Raw genomic sequence first — 21,999 nt, 5'->3', positions numbered from 1 at the left:
CCATTATTTATCCTAAATAAAAGAAGAAACTGTTCTGATGCATTACATACTGCAAGGCTTGCACAACATCATCTAGCTGCACTGTGACACAAACCACAACTTAATTTTAACTCATTCATTAAACAACAGCTCAGGATTCCCTGGGAAGCTCTGCATTTAAAATACAGAGTGAGCTATCTGTGCCTATGTATGTTTATGTCTTTAACACAGAAAATCCCCTGCTGCTTCCTACTCCGAACTATAAAAAAAAAAAGTAAGAAAAAATTTTCTTCCTTGGTAAACACAATTGTCTCTGCTTCATCTGTCTGTATCTTAGACTCAGAAGATGTATCTGATTTTACCTAGGATTAGTTATTGACAAAACATATTGCACTGATTTATCACTGTAATTTTTAAATCATATTTGGTTTTTACAAGAGGCTGTAGCTACATCCAGACTCAAGACCTATCCAATACACACACCTTTGGCTACATGAGCATAAATATTAATATTTGATATCTCTCTAGCTGCAGGATAGCTTTCTAGTCAACTTCATATGACAATCAGGAAGCCTTTGTTCACAGCAAATATGATTCTGCAAATGAGAAAACCAGTCACGTCTGCAAAAATAAAGCTTACCAACCATGTCCATGGTTTCCCTTTCTGTTATACCTTAAATGTGTTGAGCAGTTTATTATTTTGATTTAGATACAATTAAAAGGGCTCTAGCAAGCATACTAAAAAATAAAGGGGTTTTCTTGTTGCTTTTCCTTGATTCAGATTCTTTATGTCCTTCCATTTAAGTTTCCTGTTTTGTTTATTTAACAATTACTTAGTTTGAGATAAATGGCTTATTGAACTGTAACTGTGAGTCAGTAATAATATTAAAATATTGCTAATGTATTCTGTTGCAGATCATGAACTGTCAACCTATTTACTCAGCTACTTGTTTTCCAACAGAAGCACATTTATTCAGTGAATACCTGAGTGACAACAAAAACCCAAGAAGTAGATGGGTGGAGACAGGGACACTGCTTCAATGAAGCAGTCAGCAATCTAACCTAGAAGCAAGTTCTTGGCAATCAAAAGTGTCCTGCAGCCTTTAGGTCCCTCTGCTGTTTGTCTGAATTCATCTGTTTCCAACATGCAGCTTTACCAGAGCCTCTGAGTTAAATTCCTCTCAAATAAGATAAATTACCTACAATATCCTACCTCCTGGTCCTAATATAGCCATTAGCTTATGATAGTGCTGTTCATTTATAAAAGTTACTCCCTATCAGGGAGAGCCTAATTAGGATCTCAAATCAGTATTCCCAAAATGCACTTGAGCAATGACTAGTCTCCCAAACTGGAGTGCAGGAGTCAGTTTTCAAGAGACAGAGAGAAGTAAGACAAAAGGCATGTGTGCCTCTCAGCCTGTCTGGCTTTCCCAGCTGTTATCAGCTGTTCTAATAAAAGATTATTTTTCCCTCCATGTCTTATCTCATGTATGTCCTCAGACAATCACTTACAGTAACACAGATGGTAATTATTCTAGTCTGTGAATGGGACTCAACTGCCAATTGACAAACACTAGTTACAGAATGGGGAGACACAGAAATACTTTTCTTGCTACCAGAAAGAATGACTCTAGGACTCATAAAAAGTGGTTGTCTCTTTCCAACAAATCCAGTGTCATCTTTTTCATTAAAGACTCTCTCCTCTGCCTCCTATGCCATCCAAAGGATCATACAGAATAGAAAAGAGGGATACAAGGAAGAGCTCAGGTCTTGGTTGCATATTATAAGATCCCTTTGGTTAATTTGTCTGAAAGCTATCATAGCAATAAAGCTGTTTATTTCTTTGCTTTAAAATCCTTATAAAGAATTTCTAATATGTTTTGAAAAAAGCACACTGATTTTGAATATGACTGACAAATTAATTCATTATCTATGAGCAGGAAAAAAAACACACTGACAATTGGGTACTATGCAAAAAGTGGCACAGAAATACAAAAGAAATACATACTCCACTTTTGACACCAGGAAAATTTATTTACTCCTATGGCATTCTAGTCAGCATGAATATGTTCAAATTGCCTCCCCAGTCTGGAAGTAGAAAAATAACAGTGTAGGCAGAAAAAAAAAAAAAAAAAGGAAACAAACTGCGTCAACATTATAAACATTCACAAGGATGTAAGAGCTAACAGGACTCAAAAACAGTAAGCAATTTCACATCAAAGATAACTTCTGCATTACAGAAAAGACTTGGACTCATTATGGATGTGGTATACATGCCCACAATTGTCTTAACAGCAGATTGATTTCAATCTTGGTTTCCAAATTCTGGATTTTAATTTAACAATTTGTTGTCTTACAAAAAGTCTGAGAAGATGATGCCCCCTACTCCTATAAATGTCCCAGCAGGAACACATCACTTTGCTAATAAGGCTGTAAGTGAAAATGTCAGAATTACTCTTTCCACAGGGAAGTTATTAGGTTTGAAGCAAAGAGTTAACAATTGCTGAACAGATGGTTTTAAATTGAGAATATCTGCAGAGTGCAGGGAGGAAGTTCTAGAAAGGACAAACAGGCAGAAAATAATTTTCATTGAAACTGAGAAGTAATGCATCTCAGGATATTTTAATATTCCTTGAGAAAAGAGAGAAAACAGGCAAGCAGCTATGAATGAGTGATCCTAATCAATATTGGACAAGTATTTGTGTAATAGTAATAATTTATATGTGGAATTTTAAGAACTGAGTAATGAACTTGCTGAAGACAAGAAAGGTAACAGACCACTTTCATACAGTTTTGAGGTATAAATGTTTCATTGCCATTGGGATTTTTCCCTAACAAATCAAAGGAACCCAGAAAAGGAAAAAAGGGCTTAAGGAGAACAGCATTGTATGGAGACAAATTGAGACTACAGATGTCCTATTTGCTGAAGCATAATAGTCCATCGAGCACCAAACACAGAAGCTAACAACCTACTGCAGGCTATTGTGCTTGAAGCTAACATTTTACTCTGAACTCTACCCTTACAACTAAAAGCAGGACTGCAAGAGCCATTTCTGGATGATTCCATCTGGCATTCAAGTAAAAGTAAACCAAACCTTTTCAACTGGTACCTGGATAACTTATCATTTGATAGGTACTCGATGTCTGGCATGAGACAGGTTAAATACAACATAGCAGTAAAGAAATAAATATTCTTGCTCTGTGCTCTCCAAGACTTACCTTTTTTTAGAAAATCATCATGAAGACAAACTGCCTCCCTCTCTACTCATGTGCAAAGAGGTCTAAACACATACCAGATGCAAGCCAATTGTATGCAGGGCATCAGTACCATTTAAATCCTTCTAGTTTCATGTTGCATTAAACCTGACAGCTGAAGAACTGTTTAATAAACACAATTTGGTGCTACTGTAGTGATTTACAGTCATCCAAACAGAAACACAAAAGCTAAGTTTCACTGACAGTTTTATGTTCAAACATCTAATCCCAGTTTTTTATACTCAGGTAATTTTGTTTCTTAGCTGACTGTAGAGACTAGCAGTGACAAGGTGATGCCACATACTGCTCTCTCCACCTCTTGAAGGGACCACAACTCAGTGAAGTGAATCCATGTAGTGCTGGACAAAAGGCAACAGTAGTATGGCTACTGGGATGTTACTCTATGGACTGATTTATTCCAGTGGGATCAGTTTTGCTGATCTATCATTTCCTATCTAGCTGTAAAATATCTGGACAACTTTGATGAAGAGCATACCTCAAGTCATGGTCAGCTATTAAAAGCATAATCAAGTAGCTGCAAATTTATTTGAATTTCTCTAGGATAAGTAGTTTAAAAAGAACAGGCTACATGGCAAAGCAAGTATTTAAACAATATTAACATTATAGACAAACAGTATTTTTGAAAATCAGATCTCACAAGAATTTTACTTATAAATCAAACAATGCTGCCATTTGACATTGCCCTGCAGGAGTGGAATCTGCGAATTTGAAATACTGTCACCCCACGGGTACTGAAAGCACCAATTCCTACAATACAAAGTCTGACTTACATATAAATGACACAATTTCATAGCTAGTATCCACCAGATCGTGGCCCCTGTACTGCAGAGCCAGTGCAGGTGGGTTTGACATGCCTCCTTTCCCAGCCAAGGTGTCACCTGAGCATACATTCATTCCTGTGCTGCAGAATGCAACTGCATTTGGTCCCTCATGCAGCCTCACCTTACCAACCACAGCTGCCCTGCCTGGCACAAACTCTCTAGAGCTCATGGAGTTTAACCCAGGCTGCTGCCAGGACCTGAGCCAGACTCTTTATAGATAAGACAAATATTCAGCTGACTTTTCTCATTGCTACAACGTGATATCTCCCAACTCATGTATTCCCTTAGTAGGTAAAACACTGCCTTGGAGTTCTACCAAAGAACTCGAGTACATCTTGCATGTGTTATCACATTAGTACATACATTCCCATACTAGGTAACACTCACAGTATCTAAAGCCACATCTGACTGCACAGGCTTAAGTCAGAGAATGATCTGAAAACAGATATTGGTGCAAAACTAACAAAACTGAAAAAGAAAATTCAATTATATAAAAGCTTTTTTAAATACAAAGAACAAAATAGCTACTAAATAACTTGAAGATTTCACAAATTTTCAAAATTGTTTCCACTGCTTTTAAGAGAGAAGCCATTACAAAATGCTGTGTAAGGACTGTTGCTTTTGTAAAGCAACATTATAAAGCAACATCTAACAAGAGAAATCTCTTGAGTCTCAAATTCACCCATTCAACCGAATCACTCCTCAAAACTCATTTAATGTACATGTCATCTTAAATTACCTGAATCACAAATCTTAGAAGAAAAGTTTTATGTGAGAGACATTCCAATATGCTTAGGTCTAAATGATTATTTGACTTTGCATCAGTAATAAGGCATCCATATTCTTGCAGTCACCTAATCAGTTCTTAATACAATTTTGTCAAAGAAAAAGAAGAAATGAAAACAGACAATTTCATTTTTTAAAAAGTTACATTAGAAGGGCATTAAGGCTATTCCTTAACACTATGATTCTGGAAATATATAGTTAAAAAATGACTTCTCCTAATGCAGCATCTTTCTCTAAAGCAATAATGTACACCAAAATGTGAGAATGGCAAAGCTGGAGCTGTGCAGCCCAATCTAGCCCTTTATATACAGATGTAAGCCTACCAGATCAGTAGAACTGCAAAACCCTGTGTTGTAACTATTAAAAAAAGTGAAAATTTGTCTGTACTGAAACCAAGCCATTCTTTTATCTATTCTTTAACTTGAGGATGATGAATGTACTTCTGAATGCAATGCTCAATAAAAATTACTTGTAAATTGCAAGCAAAGGTAGTATTTTGTATAATAGCATTTTGACCACCAACAAAATTCTACTGTCATACTGTTATAAAAGCATTCCATGCTTTATTTAAACCATTTACTGTATCAAGTTTGCATGCATGAACCAATTGTTAGTACATGTAAGCATGTCTCATTTAGTATTGCATCCTGCAAGCTGTGTAGCAAAGCTGGTGGTAATCCTGAGCACTGTAAGACCGAATGGCCAAGGAATTGCCAAAATTTCAAGAAGCTAAAATTAGGCATTTGTGTTTATTAACTACATTTCAGTGATCTGCTGGCCTTTTTCTTAACCCTCCCCTCACCTTTTTTTGATTTTTTAGTTTTTTCCTAAGGTCTACAGACAGTTCAGAGCTGAACCAAATTTCCAGCCTGCTTGAAGAGTCTATAAATAACGTAAAAAACATTGCAATGATGTATCCTTAAAAGCAAATATGGTCACAAGAGCAAATAAATTTGATGCCCGAATGACTTTAAAATTACTCCAATAAGAAGGATATGCATATGTGGGTGGGAATAAAAGAGATTACATCTGCAAATCTCCTCCTACCTTATTTCCAATGACCACACAAAAAAATTGCTGTACAATTTGACAAATTATAAGCTATAAAAGTCAAAGGTGGTAAAACTGACCTTGGAGAAGAGCTTGAGGACCTTTAACAAGGTGAACATCTAACCTGCCTTTCTCCCTACCATGTAAATCATAAGTTATTCAGCACCTTTTTCTCCCCATGCAACGAGGTGGTTGATGTTCCCACATCACCCAGACAAAAAGCTGCTGAAACCCATCTCCCCCTTTTAACTTTCATTAACTTTGGGTTTTTCAAATTATGAGACCAAAAGGTCAAAAGAAGTTTGGATATTTGTAATACACCTAAGGGTAGCTACCTGGAGTTATCATTTATTTGTATAGTTTTTGGAAATGGAAATTGCTGGAGAAGTGTCAAGTATTGCAAAGATAAGCACTCCCTGATCACTTCTGGCTATCATCAAGGCAGACTGATGCAGGGGAAATTCTCATCTTAATGCAGGTAGCCCTGCAAGCATGTTTTAAATTTATATTAGGACAAATTATGCATCTATGAATATATTAATACAACTAGCACTGTGTCTTTCTAAAGGAATGAAAAAATTATTAAGAATTACCTAGATAAAAAGTGACTGTGTTGCAGAAAGGTAAGGTTTTAAACTGTCTGGGACAAAACAAATGATGTTATAAATTACAGAGCCACCGTTTCTTTAAAATGCAACCTCAATTATGGAATTATTTCAGACCTTATTAAATGGCACATTTCTCTTAATGAACTGCCAGTTCTGTTCACGTTAATCTTTTTCTTTGCATATCAATATTTTTGTTCTGACTGATGATGAATTTTTTCTTCTTTAATCCACACCTTTCCCAGTTAACCTTTAATATCTACATAGCTGACTATTTCCTGTGTAAAATAAATCTGCATAAATATTAACACACTAATGGCATTAAAATAACTTTAAAACTTGGCATAATTTTCTCACTATATAATACAGTATGTTCTCTTAAATAAGGAAACATAAAGCAAAATCATAATCAGAGCAATAAAGCAAAGACAGAGAGTTCTGTGGCTACCTAAAAGCCTATATTCAAAAGCTTTACCATAAGTAGTACCTTTCTCTACAGCATTTTTCCCTGTTACAGCTGTGACAGAAACGAGCAAAGACGCTTCAAAACAATAAAGTTTTAAGGAAAATTTGATATTTAAATACAGGTGCTTGCAGCCATGGTAATCAAAAGGATATGAACTAAGGCTATGACAGAAGCAAGACATATAGGAAGAGAAAATGTTCTCATATAAAAATGATACAATACCATCACATGACTGAATAAGGCTCTTTTGTTTTCAAATAAAACAATATTTGTTTTAGATACACCTAGAGATTTATTTGGATGGATGGATCTCTTTTGTACAGACAGCAAATCACAGTTCTCCAAGTCTTTTGTGCAATTGTCACATAACAGTCTAGTCCACACTTAGCTGGGCAATACAAGGCAATAAAAAAAAATCATGATTCTCATAATAACGCAGCACTGAGCTAGCTGCAGGAAAGATAACATCCAAATCCCATGTTCTTCTTAAGTACAAAACACTGAAACAGATTTTTCATCACAGTTGTTTTAATGGTGTCGTAACCAACTTCCTTTATTGCCCTTAATGGATAATTAAGATGCTTTCTTCCTATTTAAAGGCTTGATATAACTCTAACTTGTAACAATAGAGAATTGGATTGAAGCCTAAGTAATCTGAGATGCATTTAACATGGGACCCATTTAGTGAGTCACACCAATCTCCAGGTCCTTCATGCTTTTTAAAAAATAAAACATTTTCCTTTTCAGTCAATAATCCTACACAGTGCGTCTCAGTGGGAAGAGCTTAAGTTACAACATCTGCTTTAGTAAGTGCTGAAAAGACTGGTATTTCAAGAATTTTAATTTCAATTGTTAGAAAGCAATCAGTGAAGAGTAGCACAGACAAAAATTCAGTATGTGGCTCTACTTTGCATTAACTATTGGCAGGGAGAAGTTCAAGTCTTAGTTGAATACAGAACCTCCTCAGAGTTTTTGCAATTGCTGTCTCCAGAGAGTGAACTCGTGTCAAATCTATTCTTTCTTCATAGACTATGAAACCCAATTTCTGCCCACAAGGTATTCTTCCTGTGTTGACTCTCACAGGGTAATTTTTAACTGGAACCTTGATAAAACCATCAGATATACAAAGCAAATTAGATGGAGATCCATGGTGAGAGTGACAAACCAAATGAATATGAGAAGAAAAAAAACATTTCCAGCATCACTAGACCACACCTTCTCCTACATCTTCACCTCTGAAACAATCCTTTAGCCCAAATGCCAGAAATCAGATCTCCCCCTTTGCACTGTTGTTGTTTGAAATTTTCTGCCACCTACCCTTCTCCCTCCCCATTTCACCACAGATCTGAGCATGACAACAGAACGTCACAAGCATAGCATATGAAGCCTTTTCCCCTGGGAGGGAAAGGGAAGGAGGCAGCTTTGGCTGCTCGCTCACAGCAGCCAGTTATACCATTAGAAACTGAGAAGGAAGGTCTAGGCAAGTGTATCATCCTGGGAAAGCAAAATAAATAACATGGCAGCCTGCCACAGGTCTCTGGGCCCACAGTGCCCACAGCTTTTGCAGCCTACAACATTTATCTTTCCCCCAAGAAAAAAGGTTTGAAGGTGCCATAGCTATCTATCAGCTCTGCTCCTAAGCTCCAGCCTCATTTTGCCTGGATCTAGAAAGTGTGTATAGCAAGTGCTTTTTACCCTGAGTCAGTAACATGTGATGGAGGCTATTCCAGGACAAACACACTTAGTCTGCTCTGCTCCAGCCCCAACTGCACTGCAAACAGCATCAGCAGCTTCTGCTCTCCATGGAAAATGAGGTATTTACAGTTAATCACAAAAATAGCTGTGCTTTATAAAGACCTGCAAGCTGACTCAGGTTTGAGTAGTTTGGGGTTCACTTTCCAGGATCCCACTTCCTTTTTTTTCAACTTCCTCACAACATTGTCACTGAAGTCATCTTCATTTCTTGGTATTTAATACAACTAGAGTCCTCAAAGAAACCCATTACTGTCCTTCCTGAGGGATACATGAACCAATTCTAAAGATTTCAAAGGCTGTTGCCAGAAAGGAAAAGGCTGCACCTGCAGTAGCAGCAACCTCCCACAGGAATATGGGAAAGAAATGTCTTTGCTTTCCATGTTCAACTCAGACAGGGTGTTAGAAGGGTCTGTGGACCTATGTTTGGTGTAAACTGGTTTTCTTTACCAGCAGCAGCCTCTGATAAGCAATACGCAGACAGCTTCCAGCCTTTCACCAGTGCCTGCAGCAGGGCTGCTGTGGAGGGCAGGAGCTGTGTGGGGCCAGCTGCCCCAGGGGTGACCTGGCTGCTCCCACAGCTCACCCCAAATGCCAGGTAGCTGCAATGCTCCTTAGGCTCACTTAAAGACAGGGCACCAAAGGGAGCCAGCCTACATAACTAGAGGCACTCCCAGAGGAGTTTTGCTAACAATTTCATCAAGCTTTACTGACAATATAATACCAGCCCTTTGGGCACTGGGACAACTCCTTATATCAGCAGCTTCAAGAACTGATACTCTGTGGAGCATTTACACAGTGAAAACATAACAGTTATCCATGCAAGCAATCTTTTATGCTATTCAACCTTTCATATGAATTTTACACAGTACATTATAAAGAAATTCTTATGGGATTCTTGCTGTGAAGAAAAAAAACTGGATTTTTTTCAACATGTCAACATAGTTTTAGCAATTTTAACAGTAAGATATACAGGAATAACTTTCTCCCTCATGATATACCCCTGTCATGCTCTCCACAGAAAAATCCATATAAAAATTCATGGAAACATCCTAATACTCAGTTGCAGTTTTAAACTGCAACTCCTTTGAGTATGATTCCCTTTATTATAATCCTTAAGTCTCTTTGCTCCTGCTATCCATTAATAATCACTCTATGTATCTAGAAGGATGCATGGTTGAATCACACTGACTTGATTCCCTCTTTTATTACATCAGAGGGCTTTATATTAACAGAAGTCCAAAAGCTTAAGGTAGGACTTTCACCATAATACAGACCTCCTGCAAATCCTTACTCATCCAAAGAGATCCCCAAAGATAAAAAAGAGCAGTCAGGAAAAGCTTCAGGGTCAGTGTTATTTGAGAGACTAAATGGAAGACATTTTCATGAAGAGGTTATGCTGGTTTTTCTCCCCAAAGCCCACTCCCACAGATGAGAAAGAGCAACACTTTTACTTCAGAAACAAGCATTAAAGCACTAAGTTCCTGATACTCATTGTCACTCCTTGCAACACTAGAATTTTTTGGTAGTGTTACTGCAGTTTGAAGATTCTTTTTAATGTACTAAAATGACCAAAATCTGTGCAAGGATTGGGAGGGAGAGGAAACATCAAGTCTTTCCTAAATTTTTCAGTTTAGAAAATTATCAATCATCCAGCTGTCCTATCCCTGAAAATTACAGTAAAGCAATACTTCTAGACCTGTTGTTCCATACTTTAAAATCGTACTTCGCACGTGTGTGCCTGCTATGGAGGTACCTAAGCTATGCAGGTGCCTGCACAGTTTATACACCAGGTCTTGGATCCATAGCACAGGAAAAACGTCAGTATACATAGTAAAAATAATCCCAGTTAAAAGATGTGATTACACAGAAAGTCCTTGCACTTACAATAATTGCACAATCCAAAACAGAGACCAAACAAGTCTTCAAACTTCACATTCACACATTTCATGCACTTCATGCACTTCACTTCTGCTGCAGGCCTAAGAGAAGAGTTGAAAGAGAAAGGCAGCTGCAGGGAAGATCCACAAACAAGAAATTCCCTGAGAAACAAACCCCAGCAGCAAGCTGATCATCTCAGAAGCAGACCAAGGGCCCTACTAGTGACTTGGCCAGTTTCTGTCACAGCTTCAGGAGCGGTTTTACTGAGTCACATGCTAGTCAAGTCTGAATGGTTTTTTCTCGACACACATGACCTGATGATTTTCTCAGTGCATTGAAAGGTGATGTCACCTCAAAGCTATGTAAATATTTCATCTGAAAATATCTAACAAGTACAACTACGTATTTTTCAACTAGGAAAGCAAAAACCTATTTTAACTAAAGGATATGTAAGAGTAATTGCGCTATGATCAGATTAAAGGTCCACATTGTTCCTGGAGGTGTCAGAATATTAGATTGCTAGTGGCTCCTGTATATGAATAGGAAACGAGGCACAGAAAGAGTAAGTCCTTCCTGGAAAGTCCCACACAGAAGGTGGGACCCACTTCCTACCTGATTATCATCAGCTATTTAGGGACTTGGTGCTGGAGTTTATTAAGTATGATAATCTGCATGCAAACATAACTGATTAGCCAATCTTGATTTAGATCAGCATATACAATAACTAAATAATACCGAATCAAATCATTGAGAAACAAAACAAATCAAGCGTGGTGTTCACTGCTTCACAGAACCACACAGGAAGGAGTATTTGCCTAGCTCAATCTGCCAGATTGCTTAAGGCTCAGTCCGGTCAGGGAAGCAAACAGAGATTTCATACCGTCTCTGGCCTGCTCCAGTGCTGAAGTACTTTCACAGCCAGATGTGTTTCAGCTTATGGCCATTATCCCTCATACTCCCACTGCGCACCTCAGCAAAGAGCACCATCACGCTGTGCATCACCATGGTCTTGGTAGCTAACCCTTAAGGTCCTGGGAGACTCTAGCTACTCATTTCATTATAGAAGGCAATCCATGGATCAAACATGATTCACCTCGACTACAACTGGCAAACACTTTCTTCACACTTACAGAAGCTACTTCCAAGAAGCCTCACTCCGTTATTTTCTCAGCGATAGTGGTTGACCAATTCTGCAGCACTCCAGATCCTCCTTCTTGCCCCTCTTGGAAAAGGGTAAAACAGTAACGTTTCTCCAGTGCCACTTTCCAGACACTCATTCCTAAGGCTGTGGCACTGCATGGGTTTGTTGCAACCCAGGTGCAGGACCCAGCACTTTGCCTCATTGAATCCCATATAACTGGTCTTGGTCCATCGATCCAGCTTGTCCAGATCCCACTGCAGAGCCTTCCTACCCTCCACTTCCACCCAGCTTGGTGTCACTGGCAAACAGACTGAGGGTGCACTGGGATTCTCTTCCAGATCATCAATAAAGATATTCACTAGGACTGGCCCCAATAGTGAGCCCTGGGGAGCCCCACTAGTGACTGGCCACCAACTGGATGTGACTATTCACAACCACTCTCTGAGCCCAGACATCTATATAGTTTTTAACCCATCAAAGAGTGCATCTGTGTAAGCCATGGGCTGCCAGCTTCACCAGCAAAGTACTGTGGGAGACAGCATTGAAGACCTTACTAAAACCCAGGCAGACACATCCACAGCCTTTCCTCATCCACTAGGCAGGTTACCTGGTCGGAAAAAAACCACATTGATCAAGCAGGACCTGGTTTTTACAAACCCACACTGGCTGAGCCTGATTCCCTGGCTGTCTGTATGTGCCACGTGAAGGCACTCAAAATGACCTGCTCTATGACCTTCCCTGACTCTGAGGTCAGACTGACAGGCCTGTAGTTCCCCAGATCCTCCTTCCAACCCTTCTTGTAGAGGGTGTCACATTTGCTAATCTCCAGTCACCTGAGACCTCCCCAGCTAACCAGGATCAATGATAAATTATGGAGAGTGGCTTGATGAGCTCTTCTGCCAGCTCCTTCAATAGCCTCACATGAATCCCATCTGGACCCACAGACTTGTGAGTGTCTGAGTGGCACAGGAGGTCACTAACTACTTCCTCCTGGATTGCAGGGGCGCTGTTCTGCTCCCTGTCCATGTCTGCCACCTCAGGGGGCTGATGGCCCTGAGGATTACCAGACTTTCTGTTGAAAACAGAGGCAAATTTCTTATGGCATTACTCATTAGAGGTTTAAAAGACTTTATTTCTACCTAAGACTGATATATGGGGGGGTGGGGGGGGGAGAAATAAACAGACTTACAGACAGTTAGCCTAATTCACACTGCAGGATCAAACATAATTCTTGTGCTTCATTCCATAAGAATTCCTAATATACTTTAATTTACTCTGGAATTTTAATTAGATTTAAAAAAGAATGCAGGTATGGTGTTCAAGGACTATTTTTCATAGCAACAATTATTCAAGATGTAGTCTCCCCTATTATATCTTCTCAAGAAAGCCATTTTTTATAGCTTATCCATTTTTAATTTGATAAAGCCTCTATATTCTGTTCTTCCTTTTCATTTGACTGCTGAGTCTTCTCATAAATGTTCATTTCCTAGCAGCTAGGGCACAATGGACAGAAAAGCAAATCGCTGTTCATCTGAACAAAGACACTCCCACACAGTGGAGTATCTTATGTCTGGGAGCCCTGCTACAGAAAAGCACATGCCCACAGTTATTCAAAGATTCCACTTCAGCCGCAGTGCAAGGCACTGGCAGACATGAATAGCCTTTGTTTCACCTTGTTTATTCAAGAAGTATGATCCACTAGCCTGCTTTTAAGTGTTTGATATCCCACAGTGAAGAGATTAAATAAGCCTGATGCCAAATGAAAAACTTCAGACATGATGTTGATTTTTTGGTAAACTTATGAAACCAAAATCTGAAGGTCTTGTCCTTAGAGATTAAAAGGCCTTTGCTCTAGGATTTCATATTTATTATGCTAGCAAAGTCAATCCTATCTCTGTCAGAAACTAAATTCTTGATAGGTTGTCCCCTTCTTTGAGTGCATTTGAAAGCAAAGCAACCATCTTTCTAATTTCCATACTGCTCCTCATGTAATTAATCAAGTATACAATCTAAACCGACTTCCTTTCCAAACACATTATTGCAAATTAGTCATTCGTGGGAGAAAAACATGAAGAGAAACAGGACTGTATTTTATATCTTAAGAAGAGTCTTTCATACTAGGGAGGTGGAAGATGAGCTATAATAATACAGCATGTAAATAAGTAAATATGCATGGGGGCACACAGAGAGCACGTGGGTGTGCTCTCATCTCTCATGCTTCCAGTGAAAGAGGTCATGACCCTTCAGACTTTAACCTCATCACTTCTAATTTTTCATCTTGGTTCTCAGAGGAGAAATTTAACCCATCTGGTTTTCAGTTTTATGAGGTCATGAGCCATGAAAGAAAATCTAGCTTAAAAAAAAAAAAAAAAAGGGAGATATATAATCTTCTCTCTGTGCATAAGAGTAGATTATGCAGATGTTTCTGTTATGTCAAGACAACCTTAAAAGAGAAAAAATATCTTTCGCACAGTATTACACATTCATGTGTCTACCACTGTGTATTTCTTTCTGGTTGTACTTATACATTTCTAGTCCCTGTATCAAAACCATACACAATGGTCAACCTTAAAGTCCTGCCAACACAAAGCTGTGAAAATCCTGCTTTTGATGTCATCACTGGGATATTTAGCCTAGTGCTACAAGGAGGCAATAATTCAATCAGAAGTGATAGTTACATTTCCTACTGCAGCAGGGCGCAAATAAGCATCCCACCCTTTCCCCTGCTCTATGGCAACACCAGGCAACACAACCAGACAGAGGCAACTTATGTCTGAGTTAGACATTTCATTGATCAGTTCACATCTCCAGCAATGCATGTAATAGTGCTGGTGAAAGGCAGGCTGTTTTCTGTTTACTTAAAAACACAGCTAAAAACTTTGCAGCCTCCCTCTCCCCAGCCACACAAGCACAGAGCTTCAGCAACCCACCCTCACACCATAGGAAATATTTTACACACAAAAGAGTTTCTGAGATCTTGTATGGATTTCAGCATCCAACAAAGCTACAGAACCATCATTACAATCTCCTGAAAGGCTTATAATAAGAGGATACTTGGCAGTCAGATTAGCTCATAGTGTTCCATACATATAAATGATACAACAAAATTCTTAAACAGCACAACACCAACAGAGGGTTAACTCATATCTCACTACAAGAACACTGAATGATGCACCTGTTTCAAGTACTTAAAAGATGAATGCTCATCATCCAGGAATGTTTTTTTTAGCATATATTTAAAGAAATAGCAAATTTTGAAAAATGACAACAAAAAATCATATGTAAAACCAGGAAACAATTGCTTCAAATACTATTTCCCTAACTGTCCAACACAATATTATTGTCCCTAATAATCCAAGGCAATCACTTCTTGCAGACTGTGTCCACCTTAAGTCCTGTTCCCTTCTCCAGCACAGCAAATACACACTGAGCTGTTAATTGCAGTAATGCTAATTAAAAGACAAAACCTCATGACTACATTAACAGTGAAATTGCCAATTAGCACACAAGGTTTACTCATTACTGCTGCTGCATGAAATGTGAAGCATGATGGGGATAGCAGCCATAAAAATAAAACACATTTTAAAAAACCAATAGGTCACATTTACTTCAGAAGTTCTGCTGGAATCAATAACTGAGAAGCTGACATACAGGAAAGAAAGAAATTCCTACAACCTTGTGTGAAAACCAATATAGAAAAATATTGCCATTTTCCACATCTGCATTCACAATGGTTTTTCAGAGGAAAGAGTACTTGCCCTGGTGTAGCCACTAGAAAATGGCTTAAAAAATTAAAAATAGGCAAAAAGCTACCATTTCAGTGGGTAATTTATCCTGATTTTATACTCCACACAAGGCTGCCCCACAAAGAACTAATGGATACAGAAAGCAGTCCAAGTCATCCTAGTGTCCTTTATTCTTCAGAAGGAACGCTTATTCTTGTGTCCTTCAGTCTTTTTCAATGACCATTTAATGAAAGTTAATCCAAATCTCCACAACCCTAGAGCTGCTTCCATAAAGTGATTGTGTTTTTCATACAGTCTGTATTTCCTCAGGTCTCTCTCTATTTTTTTTTTTCTCCTTTTAAAGTTTTTTAATTCTAATTCAGAGGTCTCATGGTAAATAAAATGGAAATACTTTCAGCATTAACTTCCTTGAGAGAACCGGAGTAGGTATTTGTTTTTCACTTGCTCCCTTTTAATCAAGCATTTTGTTGACCATAATCAATTTCTTCACTCAGGAGAAAAATGTGCAATTATCTACAATGAAGAAGGTGTGTCTAAGGAATAGGGTGGGGGGGAAGAGAAATCAATGGAACCATCTGTCTGACATTCCTACAACATTATAAGAGACTTGTAATTAACTGCTTGCCTACCAAAGTCTGCCAGCTTTAACTCCCCCGTGTCACTGATCAGAAGATTCTGTGGTTTCAGGTCCCTGTGCAAAATGTAACGCTGGTGGATGTAAGACAGTCCTCGCAGCAACTGAAATAAAAATAACTGAAAAAGAGGGGGACAAAAAATGACCTCTGTTAATATTTTGCATATAACCACAGGTGATTTCTTCACAATATGCAGGGTGCTTGCATATTGCGGTAACATTGTGTCAGAATTCCTCCCAAACTGGCTAATTCCCACCCAAATTTAACACAATGAAATTTCCATCTGAAAAATACTTACTTTGTAGGGACTAAACCCAGCCTCCAAACCCTACTATATCATAGATTCAATTTGCCTGCTTTAAAAAGAACAAGAGTAACACAACCATGTGCAGAAGACTTGGTTTCTACCAAATTATAATTATATTCCATTTACCCATATGGCCTCAGAGATTAGGTGGTAGCCTGAAGACAGATGTGTATCTTCACTAATTATAGGAAACAACAGTACAGGGTGGATAGGGATGGGGAGATAAGGCCGGGGGATGGGACACTGAGGCTAAAACAAAGGAGAAATTAATAGTATAACAATAATGCCTGTGTACCCAAGGAAATCTGCAAGTACAATAGGTTTTATCCTTCGAAGTTTATATTAATGGCAGTTTCTTATGTATTTTTCATTAGGAAATAATGACTCTCACTGAACCTAAAGACGACTTTTGAAACCTGTTTACAATAATCTTTAAGGTAAATTCAGATAGAAACCTAACTCACTCCCCCTCCAGTTTCTTAAAGTCTTTCCCTGGACTCTATAAATGCTTACCCCTAAAACTATGCATTACTATTGTGTATATTGCAATTTACAATTACGGACAAAGAGCTGGACGAAGATCTTTTGTCCTCCCCTTTGATCTCCTGCATGCATCATTCTCCTGCATCCTTACAGAGACTTGCTGTGAAAAGCTGTGTTAACCATCATGGGCTTTGTCAACACAAAGGGTGAATGAACTCTCAGGAGTCTTCTTTGCAGTTATGAAAAACCTATGCTAATATACAGACTCTTCCTGTTGCCTGAAATATTTTAAGAAACATTTCAGTTTCTAACTGGGAACACAAAATCCCCTTCCAAAGCTAAACACTGAGGATTCAAGAACAGATACATTGTGCCTCACAGCTCAGAGGAGAGTGAAACATTCTCTCTAGGAAGACGTGGAAAACACACCAAAGAGTTGGGAAAAGTCAACCCAGGCACACGAGAATTTCTAATTAACTTGCAACACAAGCATCCTATTTAGTGATTACTGAAGTGAAGAGACATTATAAAAAGGGTTACAAAATCTGATTATAGAAGAGAATAAAGGCTGACATGAAAGAAACAGAAATGTCATGTTACTGAAGTTGAAATGAATTTAATTGCATTTCATTTTTTCCCCGAGTGCAGACACAATACACTCTATGTTTAGCTATTTAGCCAGGGCACAAAGAGCCATATCAATCACCTTCTTGCCAGGGCTGGGTCTAACAATGTGCTGAGGAAACCTAAGAGCAAAATACAGAAACAAAGAATAGCAGGAAAGTCATAAGTAACATGCTCATTCTTTTTTGAATTGTGGTTAAAGTGGAATTCATGGTCCATAAAAACTGTTTTAATAAGAGCAAGAAGCAGAAATGGCTTTCATTACAGCATGAAAATATCAATTAAACTCTATTAAATTATTTCAAAATAATACATTTTTTAAAATAAAAAAGATGGGCAAAATAACCAGTTTGCTAGGTTAAATAAATGGCATTTAATTTCAAACATTATTTTTAAATACGCAAAGAAATTTCAATTATCGTGGTAGCTTACAGCACTGTAATCTTTATAATAACTCAAAATATATTTATTAATGTCTTTCATTTGGCTTTAGTGCAAAGAGTCAAGTGATTTGACACAACGTGTTAAACAAAATGCCCAACAACTTCACAGCTAAACAGAATAAACATCTGCTCTTGAGGACAGCTTTGGAATGTAGTTTTATTCCAAACTTGTAGACACGCTGTACTCATTAAGTACTTCCACAAAAGTTAATTAATTCACTCACACCTCCTTGGAGGAAGATCATGAAAGAGAAGGGGGAAAAATTCTTCCTGAATTCATTACAGGGTAAACTCAGATATTTTTTTGCTGCTTTCTCTTTTTCTCTTCAACTTTGTTTTTATTTGGCAGTATTAAATGTGAAAAGATTTAATTGAACACAAGCCTAACATCTGGCAGCAAAGCATTCTGCAAACCACAGCCCCTTGTGATTGCTCAGGATGAGAAAATACCAAGGGATGCCTCTCCATTCCCAATGGTTCCCCAGTCCACAAAAAGAAAAGATTCTGATTCCTCACAAAGCACTTCTGCCCTCACAGTCAAATTCCCTCTCCTGATCTTGAGGAAAGCCTTCTCCAAGAAACCCATTCTCTTTCCAGACTATCTACATTACCTTCACAAGGACAGAAATGAATCCTAGATGGGGTACTATCAATTCTTACCCACATACCCAATCTGAAAGCAACACACTCCCTACCATGGTCATACTCTCATCTTGCTCCTTCCTCCACCTCAGTCAATTCTGAACATTATGAAACCTCACCCTGGGGCTTCTTCAGGGGGTTTTGAACAAGCAACTGAACTGCCATTCCCCAAAGCCCCAGGATGGCAGCCCTGCAGACCAGAGGACAACTCTGAAAGGAGACAATGGCTAATTCAATATGTATTTCAACAGGTTGGTTGTGAGAGTAAAAACAGCACAGATTCATAGCTCTTTAGCTTTTATGTTGGTAATTTTAATATTTGCATGGTCATACACAAGGCTGTGTAGGTATTGAATAACCTGCAATAAAAAACCTAAGACATCATTAAAGAAGACATCATTTGTATACAGTTTCTAGTTTATTACTACGAACAAAGGTTTTGGTGATAAAACCAGACTCACAGATTGACACAGGTCATTGTGGAGAGAGTTGAAAAACACAGAAAGCAGGGCAGGGGTTTGTCTCTAGAAGTCAGGTTTTCAGCAAAGCTTAACATTAGAAAGCTCAACGCTTTATGTTCAGACAAAAAAATCTGACACTTGTCGCTTCAAGTCTAGCTTATTTATTATAGCCATTTAAAAATACCTTTTTTCCCTTGACTGTTATGCAGCTCTCACTTTAATGAGCAACATATTTTAATGAAGAATTTTCATCGTCAGCGAGAAAAATGCATGCAGGTCAAAGCTAATTCAGGGTTTATGGACTGTGATATTAAAAGAACATTAGCAGTTCTTAAAACTTACAAGAAAAAGCCCTCAAGTCCACAGAGGGGTGAATTAACACCTACACAGTCCTTCAATTGCAAAGCCTGGATAGCCATTTGAGTTATATGCAACATTTGACCAAAAGCCCATAGTAGTTTTAAAATACTACATTTTCTGAGAGACTTGCAGCTGTCTGGATGAACAGCCCAGCTGTTCTGCAGCTTTCCTGGTGTTTTCCTGAGTCTGGGTCAGTGTACAACCTGAGCCATACATGAAGGTGGCCCATGTGCTGTGGACAGCTTTACAATCTGCTGGCCTCTGAACAAGCTTGTAAGTTAGACACTGACACAGGCTATACAAAACACATCTGAAGGGTGGGACTGAGGGCAGCTAACACTGTCTGACTTAGGTTCAGACAGCTCTTTCCAGTGTTATGATAAAGAGGATCACTCATGTACAAGTAATCTGTGTAAAGTACTCAGATGACTCCATATAGTTGCCCTCCATTGCCAGTGATGGTAGAGAGTTTCTGGCAAAGGATACTGGGGTAAGAGAAAAGCAGAAATTCTCAACATGCCTAGGGAGATTCTCCAGAAAATGTACTATGTCTACACAGTCTCTGCTGAGGCACTGAGGACTCCAGTGACAGAAAGAATGCTGGCCAAGAGGACATAATAATGATGCCTTTGGAGGGTTTTTTTAAATCTTTCCATGATGGCACAGGGGGATTTCTAAAATATTTTCTGCATTTGAGCTCCCTTAATGCATGTTGTATTAAGGGAATAGAGGACCTGACCATAAACACAGAAATAGAAAGCTAGACAGAATTTTCAGTTTACAGAAGATGCTCAAAGCTCTTGGTTCTTTTCTCTTGGCAGCTTAAGACTGCAAAAAAGGCTGAGATAACAGGAGTTAACATTATTTCTGAAGAAAGCTGAAAGCAAGCCTTTGTTTCCTTTAGCAAGCTAATATTGCTCTATTAGCATAGTTACTTTTGAACAATAATACACAATACCATACCTATCGCCCATCACTGATAACACAAATGCTCCTGCTTACTCTGTGTATCAAAGAACACTGTCTGGGTATCACACAATCACCTGAATTCCCATGTGTGTATTCAGCACGAATCAAATCATATTCAGTCTTAATAGTCCATCAAACTTAAAAATATCAGTAAAAAAAACCAAACTTGGGACATCCCATCTCATGCTTGCAACCAGTGAAGTTTCCCCTATCATCCAGAGGATAGTAGAGGCTTCTGTAAATTACTGGCTATTTAAAAAGGCAAAATGAGGGAATAAATCACTACAGTATCATCTCACAGCCTTGGAAATAAACACAACTGAACACATTGCTCCAGTTCCATTTGTGTTTTCTAGATTGTTTGGGAGTTTTAGAACTATCTTTTTCAAAACATTAACATAAGAAAAAGCTACTCGGTAATATGTACTATCACAGAAGCAACGAAAAATGCCCCTCTGTGACTTCTACTAGCTTGTCAAAAACTCATCAAACACAATCTTTTTTATCACTCTTGGTTTGCTATTAATTTCCCTCTTCTCAACCAGGATAATAACCATGAGATAAAATCTAACTTTTCACTTCTAACTATGTCCTGGGGAAATATTGAACTTTTTAGGTCAAAGCTTTGTTGACCATTTTGCTTATATTGTCAGAAGAAGAAATTCCAGGAACAAAGTATTGACTTGAGAAATATTTGCATCTCTATGAATAAGGAAAATCTGAATTAAAAATTATGAGTTATTTGAATCTGCAGGATTTTCAGGATCATAATGAGCTTTATCTCACTAAAAGGTTTCTCCTATCTGACTTCTCCGGAATTAAAAGTTGTCACCAAAAGATTTTTAAAATAATACACTCCAAAATCCGTTTACAAAGGTTTCTAACTTGCTCCTGCATTCCTTACAGGAGAGTCTTACCAAAGGCAATGTCACACAGAAATGCATATGATACAGCCACTGGGAATGTGCGTCGCATCATTGCTTAAAAATATATATATATACAAATTTTTCCACTTATTTGCAGCAGAACTGTAAAGGAAAGAGTTTGGAATATGTTAATTTGCTAACTTCTATTCTCTTTGATGCTCTTTTAATCATTTTTTGTCCCCTCTGGGTACTGCTACAGTCATTTGCAATGAGGAAGGTGTGCTTAATTAACTGAGTATAAAGACACTCCCTTATGATCAGTTATAGTCATCTGCTAATGTTCAATAAGAGGAAGACCCAGGTTTTTTTCTTCTGAATTGCAGAAGTAAAAATAAATTCATTTCAATTGAATCTGCTTTTCTACTTTCATCAACTCACTTTCATGCTGAACTGGGTCAGAGTGGCAATTGTTGCCTCACCAATTTTAAAGATTTTAAAGTGTTCTCTTTCTCCCTACAATACATATGTTTTCTTGCCATATGTGAATCATGAGGATCATACAGACAATAAATTACAAATGCACTTATGAAAGTGACATTTTTCTAGCATGAATTTTAGCACGCTAATGAAGATTCTGCATTAACTGTTCAGAGTTGTGCATATTATCAAATCATTAAGTGACAAGACTGACATAAGTAGAGTGAAA

General features: G+C 38.2%; 1 protein-coding gene across 4 annotated transcripts in view; it reads right to left on the bottom strand.

The window, feature by feature from the left end:
* The window catches only part of CDK14 (cyclin dependent kinase 14), a 516,637-nt gene that overhangs the window by 340,992 nt on the left and 153,646 nt on the right, over nucleotides 1-21,999 (bottom strand). For all 4 annotated transcript variants that reach the window (XM_085050690.1, XM_085050689.1, XM_085050692.1 and 1 more), the window contains one exon: nucleotides 16,133-16,256. In XM_085050690.1, coding sequence (XP_084906816.1) covers nucleotides 16,133-16,256 — 124 coding nt within the window. The remainder of the gene's footprint in view (nucleotides 1-16,132; nucleotides 16,257-21,999) is intronic.

Source organism: Lichenostomus cassidix, chromosome 2 (genome assembly GCF_008360975.1).
Source record: "Lichenostomus cassidix isolate B80296 chromosome 2, HeHo_3.0, whole genome shotgun sequence".
Classification (NCBI taxonomy): Eukaryota; Metazoa; Chordata; class Aves; order Passeriformes; family Meliphagidae; genus Lichenostomus; species Lichenostomus cassidix.
Note: the sequence above shows the minus strand (reverse complement) of the source record. Positions and strands in the feature narration are given on the sequence as shown.